The sequence below is a fragment of the Geotrypetes seraphini genome, chromosome 2 (assembly GCF_902459505.1).
Source record: "Geotrypetes seraphini chromosome 2, aGeoSer1.1, whole genome shotgun sequence".
In the NCBI taxonomy this organism is placed as follows: Eukaryota; Metazoa; Chordata; class Amphibia; order Gymnophiona; family Dermophiidae; genus Geotrypetes; species Geotrypetes seraphini.
The window spans coordinates 126,022,840-126,048,760 of NC_047085.1; the positions used below are offsets into that span (position 1 = coordinate 126,022,840).

At 42.2% G+C, this 25,921-nt stretch overlaps 1 protein-coding gene across 2 annotated transcripts in view; it reads right to left on the reverse strand.

Moving 5' to 3' along the window:
* Positions 1-3,977: 3,977 nt before the first annotated feature.
* The window catches only part of MAPRE2 (microtubule associated protein RP/EB family member 2), a 296,029-nt gene continuing 274,085 nt past the window's right edge, over positions 3,978-25,921 (reverse strand). For both annotated transcript variants that reach the window (XM_033933722.1, XM_033933721.1), the window contains one exon: positions 3,978-5,354. In XM_033933722.1, the coding sequence (XP_033789613.1) occupies positions 5,277-5,354 (78 nt within the window). In that variant the 3' untranslated portion in view covers positions 3,978-5,276. The remainder of the gene's footprint in view (positions 5,355-25,921) is intronic.

Genomic DNA, 25,921 nt, shown 5'->3' on the forward strand with positions numbered 1-25,921 from the left:
GTCATAAGGAAGCCGTTGCTCTGATATAAAAAAAGCAATGCTCGTCTGCAGTCCAATGTATGGAGATGCTGCTTTGCTGAAGAAGAACGCGGAGGAGGGAAAAACAGTAAGGTTACAATTTGGTTGAGATGCAACCTTCGGAAGACATTTTGGATGAGTTCCGAGTTGTACTTTAGTAGGGAAAAATTGAAGATAAGGATAATATGTAACAAATGCTTGTAGTTCACTGACTCTTCTGGTGGAAGTTAGAGCTGTGAGAAAAACTGTTTTCCAAGTAAGAAAAGAAAGTGAAGCAGATCCCAGGGGTTCAAAAGGGTCTTGCATTAAGACATCCAACACCAGATTCAGGTCCCACGCTGGAGGTGGATCATGGATAGGAGGTTTGAAATTGTGAAGACCTTGGAGAAATCTGGAGATGAGGGGATGATGTGAGAGGAATATGAAAAGCTGAGATCGCTGCCAAATGGTATCGAACTGAGTTAGATTTAAGTCCAGACTCCAACAAATGCAGGAGAAAGGACAAAATGTATTCCATTGGACAGTTGAGAGGATTGTGATGTTGATTTTGAGACCAAATGGAAAACCGTTTCCATTTAGAATGATATGGTTTCCAGGTAGAAGGACCTCTTGCTGCTAGAAAAACAGTTTTTACTTGCTGCGTAAGTGGAAAATTGTCTAGGACTGAGCTTTCAATTTCCACGCTGTCAAGCTGAGACTGTGAAGGTTGGGGTGAAGTAACTGGCCCTGCTGTTGAGATAGCAGAGATGGATGGTCTCTGAGGGGAAGTGGGGGGAGCAACCAGAAGGTCGAGGAGGAGTGGATACCAAATCTGACGGGGCCAACGAGGTGCAATGAGAATAATGTGAGCCCATAGCGACTTTCTGAAGCACTTGGATATTAGAGGAAACGGAGGAAAAGCGTAAAGGTTGCAACCCCAATGTATGGAGAAAGCATCCCTTGCCATTGCTCGAGGTGGGCGGAGAGAGCAAAAGGCTGTACAGATGGCATTGTCTTGCGAAGCAAAGAGCTCTACTGTTGGAGTTGCCCAAAGAAGTAATATCTGATGCAGAATGGCAGGGTCGAGGGTCCACTTGTGTGGTCGAGTTTCCTGCTGAGGGAATCTGCAAGGATGTTGTATTCTCCTGGAATTTAAACTGTTTGCAAATGAACTCCTAAAGTGAAAGCATAAGTCCATAGACGAAAAGCTTCTCTGCAGAGAGAGATCCTGAACCTCCCTCCTTGTTCACATAGAACATTGTGACATGATTGTCCGTTTGAATCAGAACTTGTTTGTTGGGAAGCCAATGATGGAAGGCCTGAAGAGCATAGTATACTGCCTGGAGCTCCAGGTGGTTGATATGTAGCTTTTGCTCACTCGCCGACCAGTGCCCTTGAGTGCACCATTGGTCGTGATGCACTCCCCAGCTCAATGTGGAAGCATCTGTCATTATCGTTATGGATGGAGGAAGAGGCTGGAAAGAACAACCCTCCTTCAAAGAATGGGAGTGAAGCCACCATGGGAGGGATTGTTGAATGTGTTTTGGAAGTGGAATCATTCTGGTGAGGGAATGATGAAGTTGATTCCAATGTAATCGTAAGTGTCACTGCAGTGGTCTCATGTGCAGCCTTGCATTTGGTACTAGGGATAAAGAAGCTGCCATGTGTCCTAGAAGTCGTAAGATGGTTCAAGCTGGCACAGCTGAAACTTGTCTGAAGTGCTCTGCCAGGGCAATGATAGTCTGATGTCTTTCTGGAAGAAGATAGGCTCTTGCATGTTCCATATTCAGGAGTGCATCGATGAACATAAGGGAGTGAGTTGGAATTAGATTGGACTTTTGATGATTGATGATGAATCCTAGAGATTGAAGGGTTTGAACTGTGGCCTGGATGGTTAGAAGCAACTGGTCTTTTGAATGTGCCACCAAAAGCCAATCGTCTAGGTACAGAAAGACCATGTGATGTTGTTTTCACAGATGTGCTGCTACCACAGCCAGGCACTTTGTGAAAACTCTTGGTGAAGAAAGGCCAAAAGGTAGCACCTTGTACTGGAACTGCTGAGTCAGGAATTTGAACCGTAGAAAGTGCGAGTGAGAAGGATGAATGGGAATATGGGTATAGGCATCTTTGAGGTCTAGGGCGGCTAAACAATCGTATTGTTTCAAAAGAGTCAAGATAGTTGGTAGAGATATCATGCAGAATTTTTCTCTTTTGAGGCAGGCATTGAGAGGTCTGAGGTCTAGAATGGGTCTTAGACCTTGAGTCTTTTTGGGAATAAGGAAAAAACAGGAATAAAATCCCTGATTTTGTTGAATTGGAGGTATCTCCTCTATGGCATTGTTTAGTAGAAGAGTAACTTCTGCCCTAAGTTGTGGAATATGTTGATGAGGAACCGCAGAAAGTGGGGGAGGTTGAGAAGGAGTTACCTTGGGAAGGAACTTGAGAAAGTAACCCTGTGCCATAATAGAGAGGACCCATTGATCCATCGTGATAGCCTGCCAGGTTGAACGGAAATAAGTTAGCCCTTCCCCCCCACACACACACACTGGTAAATGGTCAAAAACCAGATGAAGGCTTTACAGCTGGAAGTTGGGGATTTAGACGGCTGCTTTCTGTCTCGTGGACACTGTTTAGGTAGCCTTTTGGAATATCGGATGAAGAAACAACCTATGCTTTGAGAGAAGTGACTTCAAGATAAGTTTGTCACACTTTTACATGCTTTAATAGAAATTGAAAAAATTCTTCTGCTCCTAGCTGTAGTCATTGCAATTTGTTTTATGCAGAATTAACCTTTTTTACATAGTGATAATGATGACAGAAAATGAATTTTGAAAAATAAGTTTATGAAGTGAAATGAAAGACTGATTCAATATATATGTACTAGAGTTTTTTCAGACCAGTGATGATACAGGAGGCTTAGGGTACTGTGTAGTCCTGGCTCTCTGTGTATGAGGTCTGTTTTCTCCGTTTTTTGTAATCACTATTTTTCTGTCTTTTTTGGTTTGGAATGAATGTGGTTTTTCTGCTAAACTAACATACAGTATGTTTTCTTTTAAGTTTTTTGCTTACCAAATTTATATTCCATGGTGCAGATATTTAAAAACGACTCCAGCACCACAAAATATATGCAACCCTGCACAGTGTCTGAAGTCCCTCTGGCAGGGAAGCATCCAAAAGTCTACTAGTATAGCTATATCTTCACAATACACAACTAAAAAGTTTTCCAATAGATTGTGACATAGTAATATAAAATGAAATTTTCACACTGAGTATTTTTATGATGCTTATTATTTCAAGTTGATGGTTTCTTAATTTATTTATGCTTTATCCTATATCTTTGTCTTCAGTCACATGTTGTCCCCTGAAGGAGGCAACTGTGTTGCCGAAACTTGGATCCTAGTCGGGACTTTTCTTGGATTTATATACACAAGTACTTTGGGACTTTCTACTTTCTATTATCTATTTGATCAAGGACTTTTGTTGGACAATTTTTATATTTCAATAAACATAACTATATGGTCGGTTTAGACGTATCACTTGCCTCTTCTGTTCTGGTACATTCTGAGGCAAGATCCCTTCTTCTGCTTTTTGATTTGGTCTATTACAATTTCATTCATATAATCCCAATATTTTTGCAGCAGTTGATAGTGGACACTGTAAAATTTCTCAAAAGATAATGAACATTGCTGCAAACAGTTAAGACCATCTTTATAAGTTAACCAGTGTCTTTAAAACGCTATAATGTGATTTAGTAATTCACATTTGTGAAATAAAAATCAGAGATGGTTTGTATGTGCTCTGAACAATATATGGATCTAGACAATTTATAACATATATTTTTTTAATTAAATATGTAAAAAGATAACCGCAAGTTATTCACATATTCAGTTACAATCTACTCTATCATGCGACAATTTGTGGATAATGTAAAATGAGTGTAATACATCTGAATAAGACTTTTTTCATCTAATTATGACTTCATTACTCTTCTATTTATAATTAACAATACATATGTTTACATTCCTTTCAGTTTACATTTAATATATAACAAAAGCTTTATGGTGTGCAATTTAGTAAAGTAATAATGAATGTATCTTTAAATCCAAACTGCATGAATACTGAACTCTGCAGACCATTTCTGTTTCACTGTTACTTCAAACAGTACCTGTGGTAAAACGGGCACACACTTTTCATGCCTATCACTTTATAGTCAACAATTTATATGGAGTCATTTTTAAAAATAATCCTGCTTAAATCCAAGTATGAAAATGAATCTTATCTAGTTGGTAAGCCTGCATATGAAGATCACAGAATGAAAACTATAGGAATTTGATAGCATTCTTTAGCTTCTGAAATTATCTAGGTGACACCTTTAAAAACTGCATACATAAAGAACTGCATTCAGATTTAAATCAGGGAAACAAAAGTCCAGCTCACCAAGTTAACTACTATAAACAATTACCTGCATGATTTTAAGGTAAAGAATTAATTTTAAATAATGCTCCTAACCTTTATTGTATTTTGAGTATCCATTGTCTATTGAAAGAAAAGCTTTATTAAGCCTGATTCACTGTTTCCCATTACAAGAAAAAGCAGTAAAAGATTTCTTATGTAAAAATCTTGAAAGAGTGAAAATTTTATTTTACCATATAAAAAGTGAGATTCCCTTCATATAGATTTATATCTGTCAAACTTAAATGGTCTTGAAGTCTATACTACAATGACAGTTCTGAGAAGATATATGAAATTTCTTAATGTTACACAGCTTTTTCTTTCTCTACTAGAAATTTAGATATATGGCTTGTAACAATTCTGTCTCATATGCTTACCAAATTTATGTACCATGGTGCAGATATTTAAAAACGACTCCAGCACCACAAAATATATGCAACCCTGCCCCATGTCTGTAAAGATGTCAATAGTAAACATTTTAGAGCAATTACAACTGTAATTGTATATGATTAGAACAAAATAATTCCAATATGAATAATAAAAATAAAGAAAACCATTTCTGAAGCTGCCAAATGGTGAAGCTGCAGCTACTTAGCCCTGTAATCTCTCAGCTTTGCGGCCTGAAGGGTTGATCCTACAAACGTGTCTTGACAAAGTGACGGATACAGGATGCACTGATTTGCAGGCACTCACTACAGTACATAAATGTTAATGGCAGACTGGGAGCATAAGGAGGAGACAAAGGCATGAATGTTCGATCTCCAAAAGAAAGTTCCCACACAAAACAAAACACAAAAAAAAAAGTGAAATATGTTGTATGGTTGTGGTCAGTATTCTTCCTGCTGCAGAGGCTCTTCCTGTGCTTGCTCTTGCTCCTCTCTTTCTTGGTGCTCCGTGTGACCTTCCTGCAAGTAAAAAATCATGACCACTTTAAGAAACCGCTAGTTTAAATAATACACAAAAATACATAAAAGCAAGCATGGTTTTCTGGCTTCCTCAGTATGTATTACTGGGGAAAAAAGTGTAGTTCGATAAAATGTTAAGATAAAAAATCTTAAGGGATCTAGATTCCCACCCCCCTCCTTTCCATGAAGGGAGTAATACCTATGTCAAATTGTCTGGTATAGGTTCCCTTGTATCTTTTAAGTAAGAGAATTTATAGAGTGATAACTTACAAATTCAAAAAAGAAATTCAGAAAATAAATCTTACCACATTTAAGCTTACACAAATTTGAGGTAACTTTACAGCTTAGCTAATGTGCAGGATATGGCACATTGACTTTTCATACCCCAAATACTCCCTCCCTTCTTACTCATTAAAAATGAATGAGTACATTATACAACTGTTTCCCAGTTGAAGAAGGGAAGCCCACCTGGAGTGGATAAAGAGGTTCTTACTGATCCACAGTTATGCAAGCAGCAAGTAAGTCTTGACAGTAGTCGTCAAGACATTTGCATGAACAGAGTTTAGAAGCCAGCATTGTTTTGTGTTATGTGTTTCCTTTTTAGCTATCAGCCAGTGGAGGATAACATGGAAAGTAAAGGTGTAAACTAAAGTGTTAAATGTCATCCAGTTTAGAGAATGACACAGGGGCAGAACTTGTTCCCGTCCCCATGGTTAACCATGGGAAATCATCTCCGTGTCATTCTTTAATAAGAGAGGGAAGAATCAGAGTATGAATGGGCACAGCCACTGACCCTCAAGCCTCGCATTGAAGAATGCTGGTGTAGAAGGACTGAGGTTGAGATAGACACTAAAGGATGACATGGGATGGTTTCTCACGGTTAACTGCAGGGACAAATTCTGTCAATCAAAGCAGAAACAACCCTAGTCTGCTTAGAAGACAGAGTGCATGGGCCTGAGAGGAATGTTAAGTGGGCTCATTTGCATATATGAATAAGGCTAAGAGGACTATCTTTTCCAAGCCCTGTTCTCCAGTCAGGAAGGGAGGACAAAGGGCTACAGGCTTAATAAAGTATGCAGAGAAGCCTCCAAGGAGTCAAAGTGAGCAGTGGGCTCAAGAAGTGGACATTAGTACTTTCACCCAGAGTGCAATAAGCCTGAAAGGAAAAGACCTCTGAGGAGGAAGTACAATGCTAATTCAGAATTGTCTCAGAGTTTCTTTCTTAGGGGAAGATTCTCAAATGTTGGCGATAAAATCTGACAGGCTGCTGTCGCAGCTGCGGCTGCAACAATTTCAAAAATGAATAATTCTTAAAAGATCACACATGCAAATGAGACTGGCAGAGAGTCACGGAGGCTGCTATATTTGCATGTGCCGATCAGTGGTGACAGCAATCAGCACATGTGCAGAATAAACACACAAAAATAAATAAAAGACCCCATAGGAGGGGCCTTAAGCATCTGGGCCAATCAGAGCCTTATGTCCCTCCACAGCACATCCCAGGATGTACTGAGGAGGGGAAGGCCCACCATTTTGAAGAGATGGGCCTGCTGGCCTGAGGTATCCCTCCGGGTAGTCTTTGTACACAAGGTAAGGGGGGTGGAGGGGAGTCATTGGAGGTATGGGAGAGGGGTCATTGGGTTACAAGAGCAGTGGGAGGGCATGGGCATCCCTCCTGCCACCGTGGGGGGGGGGGGGTAGTGGAGGAGTGGGCATCTCTCTCAGTGGGGGGGAGTGGGCATCTCTCTCATTGCTGGGGGGGTTGGAGAGGGTTGCTTGATAGCGGCAAAATTTTCTGGCAGGTCTGAACTGTCAAGTCTCATTTTCCTGTCAATGCCTGAATTAATCAGCGTTCAGGCACTGACCAAAAAGTACAGCTAGGACAACTCAGACCTGCTGGAAAATTTTGCTCACAAATGTAGGACAGCAAAGTTAAGGAATCACTCAGCGATAATAGAGAGTCGCCCGGAGTGCTCATTTAAATATTAATAACCTTGTTGTAATACATTTGCATGGCAGAGTTGGAGACTGCTAGGAAGCTTGGAAAAGACCACGGTAAACATTTTGATAATCCGCTGTTAAAAGACACGAACGTTAAACTGGCTGGAAATGGTTTAGTGACCACGTTAAAAGTTTTGAGAATCTTGCAGGTGAAATGTATCTGAAGTCTGCTGGAGTACCTGCTGAGCCAGGCAGGGTTTGACAAGATTCTGAAATCCTTCATCCAAGTGAGACTGGTATTTGGATTAAGGTGAGGTCTTGCAGTGTGAACTCCCTAACTTTGTGGCATGTGCCTAGACATTGCCACATTATATTCTACCTCATGTAGATAAGATATGGTTAAAATCTGAAGTTGTTTGGAACAAATCTAGAAGTCACTCATGGTCCTACAATCGATCCGATATAATAAAACCCTTAGCGTGCATGTGCACTTCAAACTCCGTGGGTCCATGATCCGTGCCGCGCAGTGCCTGCCTCAGCTGATTTCCTGCCCCGATCTCCGACGCCAGCTTTCTGCCTTCTGACTATGCTGCCAGGACGCCTCATCTTCTCACCCCTGGACCAGCAGCAGAAGCAGCCACAGTTTCATGAAGGCCAGACCCCTTGGATAATGTGAGGTGAACCAGTCTAGCGGATACTGGACAGGAAGTAGGGAAGGAAGAACGGATACTACTGGACAGGGGGGAGGTAAAAGTAAGGGAGAAGTGCTACTTCTGAACAGGGGGAGCAGGGAAGGGGTGCTTCTGGACAGGGGGGGGAGAGCCAGAAAGACAGACAGACAGAGGGCCAGGGAGAGAGACAGAAAGAAAGACAGACAGACAGGGAGAGAGAAGAAAGAAAGACAGACAGACAGGAGGCCAGGGAGAGAGACAGAAAGAAAGACAGACAGACAGGGGGCCAGGGAGAGAGACAGAAAGACAGACAGGGGGCAAGGGAGAGAGACAGAAAGAAAGAAAGACAGGGGGCCAGGGAGAGAGACAGACAGAAAGAAAGAAAGAAAGACAGGGGGGCCAGGGAGAGAGACAGAAAGAAAGACAGACAGGGGGGCCAGGGAGAGAGACAGAAAGAAAGAAAGACAGAGAATACTGACCATTTAAACCTACTCTGTTTTCTATCCTTCAGCCAGTTCTTAATACATAATAATCCAGTTACTATCCTCCAACTAATGGGAATGTTTTTTGACTGATGATTTACTTAGATGCTGACAAAGGCTTCTTTGAAACAGGAGGCTCAACTGGCCATGTTCAAGGACTTGAAAATCTGGCAGAATGCAAAAATACCACATCAGTGAATAGTCTCAGGGATTTTAGCAACAGGTTACAGATCACTAACTATCAGCAATTTCATGTTTGAATTCTTTTAATACCCTGGGATATATATACACCAATCAGTCCAGGTGATTTACAGCTTTTTTAACTTGTCAATTTTGGCTCAGTACATCTTCCAGATTCAATAAGATTTCTTTTAATTCCTCCACATCATCACCCTTGAAAACCATTAATGGTTCAGGTAGATCTTACATCTTCTTCCATAAAGACTGAAGCAAAGAATTCATTCAGTCTCTCTGCTATAGCCTTATCCACCCTGAGCGCCCCTTTTGCTCCTTGATCATCCAATGAAGTATCTGTTTTATCTGTGGGGTAGAGTATTCTTTGAAACAAAGGATGAAGAGCTTAGGACTACTGAAATCTTAGCTCCCATATGAAGTTTTGCAGTGGGAACCACTACAGTTGGAGACAGTGTCCAGTTATGCTCCTATTAATTGAGTTTGAGTGGGCTGCAATCTGGATTTCTAGTTGATGATGAAACCTAGTGTTGACAGACTATTGATTGCGCTGTAAAGTGATGTTATTAGTTTCAAGGAGGCAGAGCTCAACCAGTTGTCTTAAGTATGGAAAGACAAAGAATTCATATATTACAAGGTGTGCTGCTTCTATTGAAATGTACTTGGCAAAGACTTTGGGTGTCGAGGTCAGGCTGAATGGTAGTACTTTGTATTGGTAGTGTGTCAGACCAAAGAAAAGAAATTCCCAATGATCCAGGTATATAAGAGTGTGTGTATAGGTGTCCTTGATCTATAGATATGAATCACTTGTATTCTAGGAGAAGAATAACCTGAAGTGAGTATATTCTGAACTTTTCTTGCCTTATAAAAAGATTAAGAGTGTCCAGTAGGAGGTTGTCTTCAGTTTTTTTTTCATGAAACATCTTGCAGAATCATTATGGACAATTGGGTGTTGAAAATAATGTCAAAGGGGTACAAACTCAGTTTTGTCAAACTACCACCCACCTTCCCTCCACCCAAGGACATAAGGCCTAGAACCCAGAGTCTAATTTTACAGGAAGAGATTCAGAACCTACTTCAGGCCAATGCTATCCAGGCTGTACCTCCACATCAGAAAATCAGGGTTTCTATTCCCATTATTTTCTCATCCCAAAAAAGTCAAGGGGTCTTTAGTATAGGCTAATCTCTTCCTATAAAATTAGACTCTGGGTTCTAGGCCTTATGTCCTTGGGTGGAGGGAAGTTTGACAAAACTGAGTTTGTACCCCTTTGACATTATTTTCAACACCCAATTGTCCATAATGATTCTGCAAGATGTTTCATGAAAAAAAAACTGAAGACAACCTCCTACTGGACAATTGCCAAAAACTAGGTGTATTCTTGTTAGCTGGAAAAGAAGAGAAGGTAGAGACTTGCGTTCTCATGGCCATTGTCTCTGTAAGATAGCTTGAAGAGAATTTCAAGGCTTGGGAGGTCTAGAGCGAGGCTGGTATCAGAATGTAGATAATGAAGAATTTGTAGCTGATCAGTTGTTATACATTGAGCCAACATTGTCTTGGTGTAAACTCTCCTTCCTACTGTATCTAAAATTTTGGTGTCTTTGGTTGAGTCCAGACTGGGTTTTCCTGGACCCTGTGCCCACTCAAACAAACAGCCTGGTATAATATTTTTTTATTTTATTAAGTACAGACCTGAGCATGTTACCTCACAGGCTCTGGTAAGGTAAAATCCTCTCTCAGCTCAAGGATAAACAATTTTTCTTAAATAAGGTTCAAGGGCTGGTCCCAGCCAGACCCACACAGACCACAATCCTCAGTACAGCAAGGTTGGCTTACCTTGTTCAGCCAAGTACCAAATGTCTTGAACTTTCAGATCTTCTAACAGTACTTGACAGATTTCTTGACTTCTAAGTCTTTTCCTCAGTCCATGGCTAGGGAAGGGTTCTCTCTCTCAGTCTCATTAAGAATCACTCTGCTTCTCAGGGTTCTTCCTTAACCTGCAGCTAGGGAAGCTTTCTCTAGTGGAAGTCTTTCTTGGGACCTCCTCAAATGATTCCATTCTGGGGCAGAAGTACTCCTTCCTGTCCGAGTCCTGCTCCTCTGACTTAGCAAGGCTGTATCCCTTCCCTAATGGATCTCAGCACTGAGCTGCAAAGCTCAGGGCATTCTGGGACAGATAGTTCCCCCTGAATGAGGACTTTCTTAAGAGATCAGACTCCACAGGTGACCCTTGAGGGGAGGAATGCTGGCCTAGTGTCTAACCCTCAGAAGGCCTGGTTCTAAGAAAGAGGTTGTAGAGGATCAGCATTAAAGATAGTTTTCACAGCAACCTATGAACTACTGTCTGCCTCTGCCCATTGACCCCTAGGATCAAATTACTCTTATACTACTCCTAAATTACCCTTCATATTTCTCCAGCTGATCTTAACAAGAACAATCTGCACAAACTTGAAACACCTAACTCCCAAACCCTCTCACCAGATCGGGAAACTCACCCTTTTCCCCACACTTGAAGAGGTAGTGAGAGAGGATCTGCTCTGCTGAGAACCCCCCCAACATTTTCTCCCCCCCCAACATCCATTGGAACATCTTGCCTAGTGGCATTCAAACTTGGGAAAGGTGTAAGTACTTCTGTGGAACACAGAAAAAAAGAAGACAGAAACCCCATGCAAAGTCAAATTCCAAAAAACAAGTGGGGGAGTGGAATAGACTCTTTGGATAAGAGGACCCTTTGGGTCATTGCTCACAGGACTTTATCTTGGACATTTTATGTGATTTTAAATGTATTGTATTTTAATATGTATTATATTTTAAGTTGATCTGCATAAATAAAGAGTGTCTAATCCAGGTTGACGCAGTCTATCCCACTACCCACTTGTTTTTTGGTGTAAGTACTTCTGTACCCCAGATTGGCTGGGAAACATCGTATCACCAAAGCTGCTGCTCAGGTTACAACTTCTGTCTCTGTGCAGACAAAAAAATGTTACCCAGGCAGAGGGAGCAGTTCCATGTACAAGCTGTCTTCAGCTTGAATCCCTCATGAAGGAAGTAAAAGAATTGAGTGAGGAGACAAGACTGAGAAGCATCCATGAGAATGAGAGGTACATCGATGAAATGATTTATGAGGCATCAAAGATTTCTAGCAGTGGAGAAGAAGAGGTTGTGCTGAGGGAAGGCAGCTGGACTCAGATTATGGAACACTGCAAGATTGGTGCTGTGGCTCCCCTTGCCCTTGAACTGAAGAACCGGTATGCTGTCCTAGAAGTGGAGGAGATGAGAGCATCCCAAAGAGAGGAAGGACCAAAGCTTAAAATCCCCAAAATTAGGAGGCATAAGGTAGTGGTAGTTGGCGATTCCCTTCTAAGGGGTACAGAAGTGTTCATCTGCAGACCAGACATGATGTTACAAGAGGTATGCTGTCTGCCTGGTGCCAAAATCCAAGATGTTACAGAGAACTTGCTGAGACTCATCAAGCCTGATGACTACTATCCAATGCTGCTCATCCACATTGGCATTAACTATACTGCCAGGTATCCCTGCGAACATGTCAAAAGTGACTTTGTGGCTCTGGGAGAGAAGGTGAAGCAGTCAGGTGCACAGGTGGTATTCTCATCCATCCTCCCCATCAAGGGTAAAGGCCAGGGCAGAGAAGCTCGCACCCTGGCGATGAATGTGTGGCTATGTGGATGGTGTCGTTGAGAGCGTTTTGGCTTCCTGCACGGTGGGATGATTTTCGAAGGGTTGCTGAGTAGGGATGGTGTGCATCTATCAAAGAAGGGAAGAAGCATCTTTGCCAGCAGGCTGAAGAGGGCTTTAAACTAGAAGTGATGGGACAGGGTGATCAAAGCTCCCAGGTGATTATAAGCCCTCAGGTAAGTAAATCACTGAATACCTCTACACAGATGGGAAAAGGGGGCAATGTCTGGAAAGCAGTATATACTAATGCTCGAAGTATGGGAAACAAGATTCTGGATCTAAAAGCTGTGATGGAAGAAGAGGAGTTGGATATAGTGGCGATCACAGAGACATGGTTCACAAAGAACCATGTCTGGGATGTAGTTATACCGGGCTATAATCTGTTCAGGAAAGACAGGGAAGGAAAAAAAGGAGGGGGAGTAGCATTATATGTTAAAGATAATATTAAAGCCACACACAATTGCAGGATCTGCAGGGCAAGGAAGAGGCAATGTGGTTCAATTTGGAAAGAGAGAATGGTGAATATATTTACATTGGTGTGATATACAGGCCTCCTTCACAGACAGAAGTAGATAGAGATTTAATAGTAGACATTCAGAATACAGGTCCTCGTCGACTTACGACAGCAATTGGTTCCGACTGACAGGTCGCAAGTCGATCTGGACTTAAGTCGGCCTATACTAACTACAGTATTTTTACCCCTCACCGTGTACCTTTTCCCTGGTGGTCCAGCGGTGTATCCTGCACTGAGCCCCTCCTGCCGATGTCATCGGTCAGAAGCCAGCTGTGCACCCAGGCCGGCACGCGCAGGAGCAAGCTTTTGGAGCTCCTGCCCAGCCCTAAGCAGCTTTCTGAATGGCTGCCATGAGAACTGGCAGCAGAGTTTCAGTGAGCAGGGCAGGGCGGGAAGACCAAAAGTTCACTCCTGCGCATGCCAACCCGGGTGTGCTGCTGGCTTCTGACCGCTGACATCGGCAGGAGGGGCTCAGTGCAGGATACACCGCTGGACCACCAGGGAAAAGGTATGCGGGGAGGGGTAAAAATAGTTAGTATGGGCTGGGATGGAAGATGGGGGAAACGCGTCGTAAAGTCGAACCATCGTAAGTTGCATAGGTCATAAGTCAATGAGGACCTGTATATCTAAAAAGGGAGAAGTCTTACTAATAGGTGATTTTAACTTCTAGAAGTAGGGAGATCCTGGATTCTCTATAAGGAGAACTGTTCCAGCAGTTGGCAATGGAACCCACACGGGATGGGGTTATACTGGACTTGGTGCTTACTTACAAATGAGGAAAGTGTTTTTGATGTTACAGTGGGTGATCATCTGACATCTAGTGATCACTGCATGGTACGGTTTAATATTAAGATGGGTACAGAGAGGGCTCATTCAAAAGCAAAGGTTCTAGACTTTAAAACCAACTTTGTTCAGATGGGGGTTTACGTCAAGGAATTATTGTCTGGATGGGAACGTCTGGAAGAAGTGGAAATTAGAGAGTTGCGCGGGGACAGAAATCCCACCCATCCCCGCCAGAATCCTCTCCGTCCCCACCAGGATCCTCTCCATTCTCACCCGTCCCCGTCAGGATCCTCTCCGTCCCCACCCATCCCCGCAAGGAATTACCTCCATCCCCGCCTGTCCCCATAAAAAGCAGCAATTACTTCTGATAGGATCATCAATTCCACAGTTTCTTTTGTGTTTGCGCTGCTGTTTTCCTTGTGGAATCTCTTTGGTGGAACCCTTTTTTGTTTTCTGTTGAGGTAATTAATTTATAAACCTCCTCTTTTACTAAGGCTGACGTCCTTTATATTATATGGACAAACCCTGCTTCCAAAGCCTTCCATCCCCGTGGGAGTCACGTTGGCTAGAGGGGGTCCCCGTGGGATTCCCATGGGCCAGAGGGGGTCCCCGTGGGTTAGGGGGATTCCCGCGATCCCTGTTCCCGTGCAGACCTCTAGTGGAAATGCAATGGGCAAAACAAAGGTGCGATTGCAAGGGCGACAAACCTTCTTGTGAGGCAAGTAAGAGGAAAAGAAGGCCGCTTTGGTTCTCAAAAGTAGTAGCTGAGAAGGTAAGGAATAAAAGGTTAGCTTTCATAAACTACAAAAGACTGCAGAAAGAGGAAGACAGGCAAAAATATCTGGAAAAGTTGAGAGAGGCTGGTTGTGTAGTCAGGAAAGTAAAGATGCAAATGGAAGAAAAAATAGCTGACACAGTAAAACGGGGAAACAATACATTTTTTAGATATACAGTAGTACCTCGGTTTACGAGTGCACCGGTTTGCGAGTGTTTTGCAAGATGAGCAAAATATTCGCAAAATCGGCGCCTCGGAAACCGAGCGCGCCTCAATTTGCGAGCGCCCCCCCCCCGCGATCCGGCACCTCCCCGCCGCCATCGGGCACCCCCCCCGCCTCCATCGGGCACCCCCCCGCCGCAACCTGAGGTCCCCCAACCCACCCGAACCCTCTTCTTACTTCAGTGTAGCCTCCGCACCGGCACCGGCACCAGCATGTCCTACGTGAACTCTCAGGCCTTGAGCATGCGCATATGCTCAAGACCCAGCACAGGAGGCAGATTTTTGGGCACCGGCAGGACATGCTGGTGCCGGTGAGGAGGCTACACTGAAGTAAGAAGAGGGTTCGGGTGGGTTGGGGGACCTCAGGTCGCGGCGAGGGGGTGCCCGATGGCGGCAGGGGGGGTGCCGGATCGCGGGGGGGGCCTTCGGGGGGATCAATGCCGGTTCTCGTGGTGGTGGGGGGATCAACGCTGCTGGCCTCGGGGGGGTGGAGGGTGGGAACCTATCAAAGCGAGTTTCCATTATTTCCTATGGGGAAACTCGCTTTGATAAACGAGCATTTTGGATTACGAGCATGCTCCTGGAACGGATTATGCTCGTAATCCAAGGTACCACTGTATTAGTGATAGAAAGAAGTGCAAAAGTGGCATTGTGAGGTTCAAAGGTGAAGGGGAGGAATATGTAGGAGCTGATAAAGAAAAGGCCAAATTGCTCAACAAATATTTTTGCTCTGTGTTCACGGCTGAAGCGTTGGGAGTGGGACCACAGAAGACAAACGTGAATAGGGATGGAGGAATAATAGACCCTGATCGATTTTCAGAGGGTTGTGTTCGTGAGGAGCTAGCTAAAATAAAGGTAGGCAACTTGATGGGGCCGGATGGTGTACATCCAAGGGTGCTGAAGAAACTTAGGGAAGTTCTGGTAGCTCCACTGACTAATATTTTCAACGATTCTCTAGAGTCAAGAGTGGTACCGGAGGAATGGAGAAGGGCAGATGTGGTCCCTCACCACAAAAGTAGAAGTAAGGAAGAAGTAGGGAATTATAGGCCGAAGTCTGACTTCTGTTGTAAGTAAATTAATGGAAACTTTTTTTTTTTTAAAGTGATATTTATGTATATTACTGTTTTTATAAAACATATGGCCATGATTATGAATTGCTTAACTGTTTAAAAAAAAAAATCTAAGGAAATCATTATGTCAAATTAAAAACAATCATTTTCCACTCTTATCTAAAATTTGTGCATAACGTGAATAACAATTTTGGAAAATATCCAAACAGTAGATAGATTAATATGTATGTGTTTCTATGATGTGAATCATAGGGAAAATGACACATACCCTTTCATGCCTGCTTTTTTTTTTTTTTTAATTCATTATTCATTTTTAAAACTTTCAATAAGTGCAGTATAAGATAAAATCATTTTACACTTTATCACCACTTAATATTCTACCAAAGTCTAATTCACAACAAATATCCCTCCCTCCCACATACCCGACTGTCCTTAAAACATAAATATCCTCCCCCCCCCCCCCCGACTTGGACATGTATGTTCATAGGGAAAAACCAATATTCATTCTTTACAGTATTTTGTTAATGGCTCCCAAACAACCTTAAATTTCTTAAAATGCCCCTGCTGTATGGCTATTACCCATTCCATTTTAAAGATGTGGCATAAAGAATTCCACCAAAAATTATAATTCAGCCGATCCCAAGTTTTCATAATATGCTATATGGCAACCCCTGTCATGAGTAAAAGTTTATTATTATTAGAAGATATTTAGCTCTTAGCTCTCACTGATGTACCAAATAACACAGTGTCATACAATAATGCCACCGGATTTTCCAGTAATTATTTATCTGACCCCAAATGGATTTCCAAAAGCTAAGTACCAATGGACAATAGAATAGTAAATAATCTAATGTCCCAGCTTCAAGATGACAGTGCCAGCATCTATTAGACTTGGAATATCTAATTTCTGTAATTGAACAGGGGGCCAAAATGCTCTATGTAACAAGAAAAACCATGTTTGTCTCATAGATGCAAACACCGTTTATCTCATCCTCCAAGCCCAAATTCATGACCATTGAGATGCAGTAATTTGATGCTTTATCTCAATGCTCCAACTATCCAAATGGAAACACTTTTAAAACAGAGAATGTTCAAGTTTCTGGGATCCTGTGGATTACAGGATCGGAGGCAAGATGGATTCACTATAGGTAGGTCTTGTCAGACAAATCTTATCAATTTCTTTGACTGGGTGACCAAAGAATTGGATAGAGGATGTGCGCTAGATGTGGTGTATTTAGATTTTAGCAAGCCTTTGACAGTGTTCCACACAGACGTCTAATAAATAAACTGAGTACCCTCAGGATGGGTCCGAAAGTGAGGGGCTGGGTCGAGAACTGGTTGAGTGGGAGGTGACAGAGGGTAATGATCATTGGAGATCACTCTGAGGAAAGGGATGGCTCCAGTGGTATGCCTCAAGGTTCTGTTCTTTTTAACATTTTTATATGCAATATTGCTGAAGGGTTGTCCGGTAGGATTTGCCTCTTTGCGAATACCAAAAACTGCAATAGAGTAGACATGCCGGATGGTGTGAACAACATGAAGAAAGACCTGATGAAGCTTGAAGAATGGTCTGAAATTTGGCTGCTGAAATTTAATGCTAAGAAATGCAAGGTCATGCATTTGGGCTGCAAAAACCCGAGGGAAAGATACAGTTTAGGGGGAGAAGAACTTATGTGCACAACAGAAGAGCGGGACTTGGGTGTGATTATATGTGATGATCTTAAGGTGGCCAACAGGTTGAAAAGCTGATGGCGAAAGCTAGATGGATGCTAGGTTGCAAAGGGAAAGGTATGGCCACAGTAGGAAAAAGAAGGTATTGATGCCCCTGTATAAGACTTTGGCAAGACCCATTTAAAATAATGTGTACAATTCTTGAGGCCGCATCTGCAAAAAGATATAAAAAGGATGGAGTCGTTCCAGAGGAAGGCTACTAAAATGGTGTGTGGTCTTTGCCATAAGGCATATGGGGACAGACTTAAAGATCTCAATCTGTATACTTTGGAGGAAAGGTGGGAAAGAGGAGATATGATAGAAACGTTTAAATACCTACGTAATGTAAATGCGCATGAATCAAGTCTCTTTCATTTGAAAGGAAACTGCTTCTTCGAGGGAGTGAACAGGCAGATAGACAAGAGCGACCCGGTCGACATTGTATATCTGGATTTTCAGAAGGCGTTCAACAAGGTTCTGCATGAACGACTACTTCAGAAAATTGCAAGCCATGGAATCGAGCATGAAATACTCACATGGATTAGAAATTAGCTGGAGCATAGGAAACAGAGAGTGGGGGTAAATGGACAATACTCGGACTGGAAGAGCATCACCAGTGGGGTGCCGCAGGGCTCGGTGCTTGGACCTGTGCTCTTCCGAGGTGATTAAATTTGCGGACGATACGAAGTTATTCAGAGTAGTGAAGACGCAGGGGGACTGCGAAGATCTGCAATGTGACATAATCAGACTCGAGGAATGGGCATTGACATGGCAAATGAGGTTTAACGTGGATTAGTGTAAGGTGATGCATGTCAGTAACAAAAATCTCATGCAGGATGTCCGGGGCGGTACTTGGAGAGACTTCCCAGGAAAGGGACTTGGGAGTTCTGATGGCCAAATCGATGAAGCTGTCCACGCAATGTGTGGTGGTGGCGAAAAGGGCGAACAGAATGCTAGGAATGATAATGAAGGGGATCACAACAGTTCGGAGAAGGTTATCATGCTGCTTTACCGGGCCATGGTGCATCCTCACCTGGATTACTGCGTTCAGCACTGGTTGCCATTCATGAAAAAGGACACGGAACTACCAGAAAGGGTCCAGAGAAGAGCGACTAAGATGGTTAAGGGGTTGGAGGACCTACTGTACAGTGAAAGATTAGAGAAACTGGGCCTCTTCTCCCTCGAACAGAGGAAATTGAAAGGGAACATGATCAAAACATTCAAGGTACTGAAGGGAATAGACTTGGTAGATAAGGACAGGTTGTTCACCCTCTCCAAGGTAGAGAGAACGAGAGGACACTCTCTAAAGTTGAAAGGGGATAGATTCCGTACAAACGTAAGGAATTTCTTCTTCACCCAGAGAGTGGTAGAAAACTGGAACAATCTTCCGGAGTCTGTCATAGGGGAAAACACCCTCCAGGGATTCAAGACAAAGTTAGACAAGTTCCTGCTGAACAAAGACATATGCTGATAGGGCTAGTCTTGGTTAGGGTGCTGGTCTTTGACCAAAGGGCCGCAGCGTGAGCGTACTGCTGGGTGTGATGGACCACTGGTCTGACCCAGCAGCGGCAATTCTTATGTTCTGCAATGAGAGAGCATAGGGTGAAGTTAAGAGGTGATAAGATCTGGAGTAATAAGGAATTTTTTTTTTTTTAACAGAAAGTGTGGTAGATGCATGGAATATTCTCCCAGAAGAGGTGGTGGAGACAGAAACTGTGTCTGAATTCAAGAAGGTCTGGGAAAGGCACGTGGGATCTCAGAGAGAGAAAGAGATAATGGTTACTGCAGATGGGCAGACTAGATGAGCCATTCGGCCTTTATCAGCCATCATGTTTCTATGATTTGTCCGACGCTTCCTGCTGTCCAATGGCATAAATGTAGTCTTAGTTAAGGAAACCCCTTAATCCCTCACATGGTCCTTTCCTGGAGGATAGTGAAAAGAGGACCTGTTAATTTTATTCTTCTTTAATACTGCATCCAACATAACAGAATGATGTGGTAACTGAGACTTATGTCCTAGAGTTGATTGGATTTTGTTTTTGGCATCCAGATGCTTTGACACATGGTGGTTGGAATATGGTGTTTGCTATATCTTAGTTTGAAGTCCTTGCAAGGCAGTGGATATAATTAGTATTGAACCTCTGGGGGTGTCAAAGGATTTAATAATTGCTTCAAAATCCTTATGGTCAGTGAATCCATCTTGAGATGCTAAGGCAAAATCTTTTCAAAATTTTTATGTGAACTCGACATAATTAGTAGAAATATCTTGCAGTGTTGGAGAGGCAGCATGTGGAGAAAAGTGGAAAAGACTACATCTGGAGAATTGTCAGGAAGAAGAAAAACCTAATCTGAAGAATATACCACCGAGTTATTAGGAGTCTTGCCATTGGGCATGTGATTATTACAAAGGTGAAGAATTAACATCCAATTAGCAGGAAGTGTGTGAGGGTTCAGTGTAGTAGCAGTCAGTGGCGTACCAAGGGGGGGCGGTCCGCCCCGGGTGCAAGCCATGAGGGGGGTGCTTCCGGCCTTAGAGTTATTGGCGTCCGGTTCCCCCCCTCTGGCATCCGGCTTCCCCCCTGGCCTCCCCGCACCATTTACCGTATAGAAGCAGCCTGCAGCAAGATTGCGATGCCATGGTCCCACCCCTCCTCTGACAGTCCTTCGGGGTGGGGGTAGGGCAGGCAGGCAGGCCTTCAGGGGGGGAGACAGGCCTTCAGGAGGGACATGCCTTCAAGGGGGACTGGCAGGCAGGCCTTCAAAGGGGGGACAGGCCTTCGGGGAGGTGCAGGCCTTCAAGGGGGGATAGGCCTTCAAGAGGGACAGGCAGGCCTTCGGGGGGGATGCAGGCCTTCAAGGGTGGGGTGCAGATCTTTAAGGAGGGGACAGGCCTTTAGGGGAGGGAGGGCCCTGGTGTAGAAGTACACGGAGGGAAGAGGAGGTTCAAAGAGACGTGCATATGCTGGACTTTGGGGTAGGGGAAGAAATAATGGTTCTGAAAATAGAGGAGAGAGAGATGATGGACCATGGGATTTAGGGAGGGAAGGAACAGAAAGGGAGAGAAGTTGGACACAAGGGATGGTGTGGAAGGGGGATAGAGATACTGGATAGGAGGGTAGTTGGGGAAAAAAGGGAGAGATGGTGGGCCCTGGGGTGGTGAGGAAGGAGGAAGAGATGCTGGATGAAAGGGTAGTTAAGAAAAGGTGGATCTGTGGAGGGAGATGAAAAAAAGGAAAGATGCCAGACCTCCTAGGGAGGGAAGGGAAATGGAAGGGGAGGACAGAGATGGCAGATGGATAGTTAGCATGCAGAAAGAAGAAAGAAGGAGACCCTGGCAAGCAAGTTATCAGAAGACAACCAGAGCCTTGACCCAACAAGATTTGAAAAATAACCAGACAACAAAAGGTAGAAAAACTAATTTTTATTTTCTGTTTTGTGATTACAATATGTCATATTTGAAACATGTATCCTGCCAGAGCTGGTGTTAGACCGCAAACATGTGCTAAGATTTAACAGAGAGAGGAAAAGTCCTTTTTGTTTCTTTATTTTATTTATACCACAGCGCCAGTGTGGTTAGGAGAAGCCAAAGGGGTGTGAAAAAGATATAAAATAAACCTACTAGGATGTTTGAAAAAAACACCCAATTGGGCAGGAAAATCGAATTGAAAAACCAATTCAATAGGCTGAATCGAATCGAAATTTTTTTTCCTGAATCGGGCAGCACTAGTTTGTGCTACTGTCTTAGACTCTAGGACCTGGGATTGGGGAGAGATGGCATCCTCAGTACTTTATAATGCAAGTGAAACGAGGATTTGGTCAGACTTTTGAAGGGTCTGCAGAAGAAAAATATTGTATAGGCCGGGGACATGAGACAGCAGGAAATGGGAACTTTTCTTCCTTCTATTTTTGTGAATGGCAAGGTTGAGGATGTCAGAGAGTTCAGTTAAAATATGTGCTTTATAAGAAAATATAATAATGTGTTTTATAAAGTTTATAGCATAGCTGGCCTACCCAGTGAGGTGTTCCTAGTGGTGGTGGTGGTGGCAGCGTGTCAATGTGTTGAGAGGAAGAGGTGGTCTGGGAAATTCTGCTGAGCAAACTCCGGGCCCATTTCCACCCCACAGTTAGTCCACTCTTCCAGTGGTTTGTCAGTATCTCCTTGTGGTTCAAGGAAGGAAACTTTATTAACCTTAGCATTGATCTTCAGAATATGTTTGTAACAGCGCTGCTTGTATGGCATTAGGCTATGTAGTGACCAAAAGAAAAAAACAGACCTTTGCACTATATGGTGGGTGTATGAGGAGATTCACATTTCCTGCACAGCTAAGTCCATGTGAAGTTACCTTATGCTGTATTTGACATCTAGCAAGGTCACTGTTTGGATGGAAAGATCTAAGCTTAAAAATGAAGTGGCCAGAAGTTATGGTAAAAGCAGATAGCGTAGCTGGTTTTAAGAAAGGTTTGGACAAATTCCTGAAGGAAAAGTCCATAGTCTGTTATTAAGACATGGGGGAAGCGTCTGCTTGCCCTGGATCGGTAGCATGGAATGTTGCTACTCTTTGGGTTTTGACCAGGTACTAGTGACCTGGATTGGCTACCATGAAAATGGGCTACTGGGCATGATGGACCATTGGTCTGACCCAGTTAGGCTATTCTTATGTTATGTTCTCATCTGTAGGGGCCTTTGTTTTCACGTCTTATTTTAATGTATTTTTTTCTGGGAAATTATCAGTGTTTTTTATAATGAGAACAAAAATGGAAGAGAATTAATGTGTGTGGAATGGGGGGGCGAAACTAATTTCTTCAGCTAAATAATTCAATCCACCTCAACCAGACATAGGAGAACTCCCGCACCATTCACACACCCTCCAACCAAAAATGTCAAAAGAAAAAAAACCAAAACTGTTCGACAACCTCCTAGCCATTCGAGCTGCAATACTCGACCCCCAACTCTACAACCTATTGACCTCGACCACAAACTACAAAACCTTCAAAAAAGAAATAAAAACCCTTCTATTCAAAAAACACAAAAAACCAAACTAACACAATCAGAACTGTCCCAAGCATCACCTGCAACTACTCCATATGTACTTCTAATGTCAGGGGTTCCAAAACGGTATCCTTACCATTGCCTTCCCTGCTTGGCTGCAACACAATGGGTGGGATAGGAGCTCTAGGGGGTGTGTCTCACAGCGTGCATTGCCAGCTTAGGATGGTGCTCCAGATGTGGCACTTGAACCAGAGTTGTCTACAATCCTCCCATGATAGATCATCCATTAGGCCACTTATTGGAAAACAGAATTAAGTGAAAATGCTATGGATCCCTACACAGAAGTTACGCCCTAGAAGAATACCTCAAGTTGATCATGTATACAGAAAACAGAGAAAGGGCATCACCAAATGTGGAATAAGTGACCATAAATTAGAAAATATGCAGAAAAATGAGGAACATTATTACATGTTAAGCCCCCTATGGATCGATATAAATGCCGTCTTTTCCTTATCATGACTGGGATAGCCATGCAGATGGTAACCCGAAATTGAAAGAATTACAATCGTCTAAATTTCCCTTTCTGGTGGGCAAATCTGTACTCCAGCTATAGATATGAAAACATGAATGCCAATAAGTTTGGGGCACAGTAACTTATTTAAATTGGTTTGGGGCCCGCTGACATCTATAATAGGTCTTTAATTATGAGTCAGTTTTTGTTTATTTTAGTACACATCCAGGGTAGGGTGGGAGTGTGCGCTATTTCTGTCCTAATTTTGACCTTTGAGTATTTACACTTGGGGTGGGTGGGAGAATGGGAGGATATTATTAATTTAAATAGGGTAAGGTTATTGGGAAATTCTATGTTTCGGTGTTCTATTGAATAATCAGTGGGTGGGTGGGTGGGAGGAAATGGTTGGGTTATATATATTTGTAAGTTGAATGTGCTTTTATTGACTTATCATACGTTATATAATTTGTGTATTGCGCTATTGAAGTTTGAAAAATCAATAAATAATTTTTTTTAAAATGAAAATACGCCAGGTTTGTCAACATGAAGTTTCGCATTTTGTATAGGTGTGATGTCTTTCCCATGAATTATTTTGATAAGAAAATGGCTCAATCATGCAGATATTTAAACACATAATTTTTTTTTTTCAAATTCTTTATTCATTTTTCCAACTTACATCAAGAACACAATATTACATCATTTAAACCTTGTAAACATTACTTGTATTTCTTCTAACATCCTCTTAAAAACATAAAATTATACCTCCCCACCCACCCTTCCCACAGATATTTTAATCAAAAAATATCATATAAATATTATATTCTTATATGTTGTATGGCGACTCCTGTCATAATCAATAAAAGTTTATTATTACTTGATGAAATTTGACTTTTTGCTCTCATTGACATCCCTAACAGAATTGTATCATATGATAATGCTACATGGTTTTCTAGTAAACAATTAATTTGGGACCAGATTGATTTCCAGAAGACCATAATACAGGGACAATAGAATATTAAATGGTCCAGAGTCCCTGTTTCCAGATTACAATGCCAGCATTTATTAGACTTAGAGCTATCTAACTTTTGTAATCGAACAGGGGTCCAAAAAGCTCTATGTGACAAAAAAAAAAAACAAGTTTGTCTCATAGATGCAGACATTGTACATCTCATGCTCCAAATGTCTCTAAGACCATTCTTTGGTTTTTTATTTATATATCCAGATATCAATTTATACCACTGTGTGGCTTGGTGTCTCAAGAAATCCGACTGAAAGCATAAGAACTCCAGACTATACTGATTATTGAGATTTTTCCATTCAGGGAACCCCTCCTAAATAGCCTGCTTAAGTTGCAACCATTTAAAGCTTTGTAATTTATTAAGACCAAATTTATGTTGCAACTGTGAAAAATCAGGCAGTTTACCATTTGAAATAACATCATCTAAAGTCCGTATACCTGCAATAATCCAATGCTTCCTTACGATTTTAAATCTGCCAGTTTGAATCTTGGAGTTTAGCCATATAGATTGATTTGTTGATTTGTGTATTGGGTTAGGTGTTAAATTACTGACGTAACGTAATGTTTTCCATATATCCATTAATATTCTGTTCTCTTTATATATTCTAGGCATCTTGATACTGAGAACATGAGATAAATCAGTGGTCTCAAACTCAAACCCTTTGCAGGGCCACATTTGGGATTTGTAGGTACTTGGAGGGCCTCAGAAAAAATAGTTAATGTCTTATTAAAGAAATGACGATTTTGCATGAGGTAAAACTCTTTATAGTTTATAAATCTTTCCTTTTGGCTAAGTCTTAATAATAATATTGTCATTTATAGCTGAAGAGATATATGATCAAGAAACTGTTTTATTGTAGTTTTGTGATTATGATAAACATACTGAGGCCCTCAAAATAGTACCTGGCGGGCCGCATGTGGTCCCCGGGCCGCAAGTTTGAGACCACTGAGATAAATGTAAAGGAAACATGAGTTGCCATTCCAAATACAACCAATCTGGGGTATTTTCCATGAGCTCTGGGAGGACCCAATACATACCCTGGCGTAAAATATAGGCCTGGTGATACCTATAAAAGATTGGAAAATTTACCCCACCCTCCGTAATTGGTTTTTGTAAAGATACTAAGGCAATTCTAGGCATTTTACCCAGCCAAACAAATTTTGTAAGAATACCATTTAACTTTTTATAAAAGGACCCCTGAAAAAAATTTGGTAACATACTCATTTGATAACAAACCACAGGCAATATCATCATTTTTATTGTTTGAACTCTCCCCCACCAAGAAAGATGTAAAGGATTCCATTGCTCACACATTTCTGTTACTTTTTTTAAATAAAAGTTTTTCATTTTCTTTTATTGTGTCTTCTAGTGTATTTTTAATCTTAATACCTAAATATTTTAATCCATCTTCCTTCCATACAAATGAGAATGATTCAAATAAACCTTTAGTACAATGTACATTAAGTGGAAGAATTTCTGACTTATTCCAACTTATCTTATAGCCTGAAAATTTTCCAAATTTCTCTATCAGCTCCAGCAAGCATGGAATGGTAGTTTCCGGATTTCTCAAATAAAGCAGTATATCATCTGCATATGCAGAGACTTTATATTCCCAATCTGCATGAGGAATACCTTGTATCCCCTTTGCTTGTTGAATAGCTAATAACAAGGGTTCTAACACAATATCAAAAAGCAAAGGAGATAAGAACATAAGAACATAAGCAATGCCTCTGCTGGGTCAGACCTGAGGTCCATCGTGCCCAGCAGTCCGCTCACGCGGAAGCCCAACAGGTCCAGGACCTGTGCAGTAATCCTCTATCTATACCCCTCTATCCCCTTTTCCAGCAGGAAATTATCCAATCCTTTCTTGAACCCCAGTACCGTACTCTGCCCTATTACGCCAGAGCCGCCATCCACCTCGGGGGGGGGGGGAGGGAGAGAGAGCTTCGCGCGCATGCGCACTCCTACCTGCAGTGCCCTACAGCTCACAGAA